The 3,951-nt window shown below is 42.5% G+C and overlaps 1 protein-coding gene across 1 annotated transcript; it reads right to left on the bottom strand.

The window, feature by feature from the left end:
• On the bottom strand, window positions 1-3,452 carry aamp (angio-associated, migratory cell protein). Its single transcript, XM_032557187.1, has 11 exons — window positions 3,127-3,452; window positions 2,821-2,964; window positions 2,603-2,722; window positions 2,303-2,442; window positions 2,024-2,168; window positions 1,659-1,742; window positions 1,416-1,531; window positions 1,236-1,330; window positions 1,072-1,162; window positions 841-995; window positions 1-493 (listed from the first exon to the last, which is right to left on the bottom strand). Exons 1-11 carry the CDS (start codon window positions 3,215-3,217, stop codon window positions 418-420), a joined length of 1,257 nt encoding a protein of 418 aa, XP_032413078.1. The 5' UTR covers window positions 3,218-3,452; the 3' UTR covers window positions 1-417.
• Window positions 3,453-3,951: the final 499 nt, after the last annotated feature.

Here is a 3,951-nt window from a genome sequence, read left to right as displayed (position 1 = left end):
TAAAAGTTTAAATTGCCCAGAGGAGAGCATATTGTTTTATTGTCTGTATTTACAATTGAGTTTACATGAATAAGTTGGTGTATTTAGTTGGAAGACCACACACATCCTTACATTTAGGAAATGATGCACCACAATAACAGGGAAAAAATTGACTGTCCTTTCACGTGCTGATTCATGAATAAGACCATTTCAACTAAACAAGTAGGAGGATTTGTTTAGTCTGACAAACTGAAAAATAAGAAGAAATCAGGAACATTTCTGTTTTAAAGGTTTCTGTCAAGAAAACACATGAGGATACTTTAAAATACCGAAAGGATAAGAAAATCTATTCTCCGGTAAAAGAAAACAGAAAGTTTGAGCCGTAATTGTCCATTTGCTGTGACGCAGTTCCTCTTTCCTTTTTCTCTAGCTTTTGTTTTATCGATCGGGTCTCTGGAGGCAGAACACTTTGGCCTGGTTGTCTCCTGAGGCCGTTACAGCAAGAGACGCTTCCCTGAGGAGACACAAGGATACCGTCAGGTGAGGGAGTCGCATTTATTCTGCTTTAATAGTCAAAGAAGTTCAAAAACAATGTGTTACAACAAATGTACCTTAACATGCATGAATAAAGCAATGTGTTTGATAATCAATTAGAATTGAAGCTGTCATGGTAGGCTATGAACTCTTGCTGCCAAACAAGGTCATTTGACACTTTTTCTTTTATCCTTGCAAAAACAAATAACTGGATTCACCAATTAGAAATGAAGTGAATCTTTCAGGCTTCTGGCTGAATCTTTGTTTTCTACCCTGACCACAAAGTGTCTCCGAAGCAAAACAAAGGCCTTTTCAAAGCAGTCGTACCTGTTGACGGTGAAGTTGAGGATCTCCGCGGTGTGGCCGCGGTACTCGGATAACAAGTTGCCAGAACGGGCGTCCCATAAACGCAGCGCTCCGTCCAAACTGCAGGTGGACACCACAGACGAAGACTCTTCCCACTGCAGGTGAACAATCCCAGCCTGGAAGAGGCAGAAAAAGGTGGCAGCGAGGAGATTTTCAACGTAGTGAACTAAAGTAAAACAAAAGCACACTCACCTCATGCTGGCATCTGTGCCTCAACACCTGTGTAGAAAGGTCATAAATGGCCAGAGTCCCATCCAGGTACGCCACAGCTATGAGAGGTAGGCTGCAAACATCCCCACAGATGTAAGACGCTGAAGCTAACGTGTCACATTTTGTAATCTGATTTTTAAACTTACATATTGCAGAATCCCACAGACTCGACAGAGTTGGACTCTTCCTCATCTTTCGATCCTTTTGCCTTACCTCCCTCCACAGAGAACACGCCAACTACCTGTAAACACGCTTTTACTGAGACCAGCTGCTGGGAGGATGTCTCCCGTTTCATGTTGGCTATACCAGCTCACGGCTGCACCCACCTTGCCTGTGGTGGTGTTAACAAGCTTGGCACAGCCGTCCACTGAACCCGTCAGCATGAGAGAGCCATCCTTGTTGCAAGCAAGGCAGGTCAGCGCCCCCTGGTGTCCATCTTGACCTGCATAAGGATGCACTTTAATCTCTGATTGAAATGTTCTCCTGACTTGGTGACATATGTACTGTGATAATTTGGGCTGAACACATAAAGTGCTATGTACGCTGAGTAATCAATCTTTGTGTCCTACCTTTGATGACATGAATGGCATTTCCATGCTTTAGGTCCCACACCCTTACAGTTCCATCCTCATAACCCACCACGGCTCGTTTACCTGGAGGAAGGTGTGGCAGCGTCACAGTGTTTCCCCAAAGACTTGACAGCATCAAACTTAAGAAGGTAAATTAGTTTTTTCTTCATGGTTTTATCTGGAGAAACACTTAATTTAGTGAACACTTATAATGTTTTAAGATTTAGGATAGGTCTGCTTTTTATTCAGTCTATGCAACTATAAATCGTCTAAAATCAAGCCCTGACTGTCATATTCACCACTAAACACTTGTTACAACCTTACTGAAATATTGTGAGGCGTTCTTTGTTTTGGTGTTTTCTCACCGTCAGGGAGGACTTTGCCACTGGTTGCCTGACACGCAGGACTCTCGAAGGTTTTACAGTCTCCTGCAGGGATCTTCCACATCCACACGTTGCCATCGTTTGTCCCCGCCAGCAGCACAGGAGCGCAGGGATGCCACTCCAACCACTGAGGAAGAGGTGAAGCAACAACTTAATACAGAAACACGTTGATCTATTGATGTAATCCTGTATTCTTGATATTTCTCTAAGGGGAAAAAAACTAGCTTAAAACAAGAGATAAACTGACTCTCTGCATTTTACCTCCAGATCTCCCACTTCGAATGACCAGATCTCCTCTTTTGCTTCCACTTTCCAGACTTTGATTAGACCGCTCATATCCCCTGAAGCCACCAGAGACGAGTCATGGCTGAACATGGCACACGTGACCGAGTCTTTGTGGCCTGCAGGGTAAGAATAACAAAAAACAAGACACATATTAGAAAGAAAAACTGGATGGATGGATGGATAAATAAATAAATAAATAAAAAACATAATGATAAGCAGATGCATGAATAGATAAGTATCAAACATGGATAGGTAGATTTGAGCAGGAGTATTCACCTGTGCACTCCATCACGACTTCTCCGTCGCTCACTCTCCAGACGTAAGCCTTATCATCCTCTCCACCCGTCACGGCTAGGCTGTTTGTGGCTGGATCCAAACTCACACAGAACACAGAGCCTGGGCACGGGGAGAGGAGGGCAGCAGGACAAAGTTTGAGCCTTGAACAGCCGTAGGATGTCAAGTAGATGCAGCACAAACCTGCAGGATGGGTCTACCTGTGTGCTTGGAGAAGGTGAGCTCGCTGTCATCTTGCTCCGCCTCTGCTTCCATCTCATCCTCCGTCTCCCAGCCTTCATTATCGTCCTCCGGGTTTCCAGGATCCCCAAAGTCAACATCTCCCAAGTCGTCAGCCAAATCATCTACGAAAATAAAGCTTATCTATAAATACTGAAACCATCAAATTACAAGAAAAACTTGCCTCTAAATAACTTCTGTAGTCCTGTATAGTTGCATAGACCCAAACACACAGAAGTTGGGACTCAGTACCACCGCTGAAAGGTAAGCAGGGACTCCCTCAGTACCTGGCCCAGGCTCTGTGTCGTTGAGATCGATTACTTCAATTATTTCCTCATCTCCATGGAGCTCAATGGCATTCTCCTCTGTGTTGTCCATGACGCTAACAGGCTAAAAGCAGGCAAAAACACCAGCGCTAATACACCAAGTAAGTTAACTTTTAGTTACTTACAGAATCCAAACGAATCTAAAAGCCGCTCTTTTACTCATAAACGTCGCTTTATGTGATATAAGAACTTAGCCGAGCAAGTGTAAATTGTCAGAAAAACTGTCTGTGCATGATTTCTTCACATGTTGCTGCCTGAAGACTGAGGAACTGCCGCATAATAATGACGACGCACTCCGTCGGCCTCCAGTCACACAAGCAACCAATTACGTTCTAAATGCCGAATGACGCCTACTTATAACCCGGGCTATCATTGGCTGAAATGGTTAGAGGGAAGGTTGGGACTGGTTGTCTGGACAGAGTGGGCGGAGTTTTTTTCTGGGATTTACACAACGTAGAACCGAGTCACGCAATATCCACCAGGGGGTGCTGTTGGCAAACTAATGACTCAGCATCCAAGAGAAAGGGGGGGAAAAAATCTTGCAATGACTATATTATTACTGTTAAATAAAAAATATATTCATTATATATTTTTATATGTAAATGAGAATTTTAATAATTACATCGACTATTTCATAATAATTTAACTCTTTAAAATAATTGTTACTTTCTTTAAATGTAATATTACTATGCTATATAAGTAGTTGCATGTATTTTTTATTTAATTGTAATTATAGATATGCGAATTCTCATTTTTTATGTTTGTACACTTTATGATTTAATTGCA

This window comes from Xiphophorus hellerii, chromosome 24 (genome assembly GCF_003331165.1).
Source record: "Xiphophorus hellerii strain 12219 chromosome 24, Xiphophorus_hellerii-4.1, whole genome shotgun sequence".
Classification (NCBI taxonomy): Eukaryota; Metazoa; Chordata; class Actinopteri; order Cyprinodontiformes; family Poeciliidae; genus Xiphophorus; species Xiphophorus hellerii.
The sequence above is the reverse complement of the archived record's forward strand: the minus strand, read 5'-3'. Positions and strand labels throughout refer to the sequence as shown.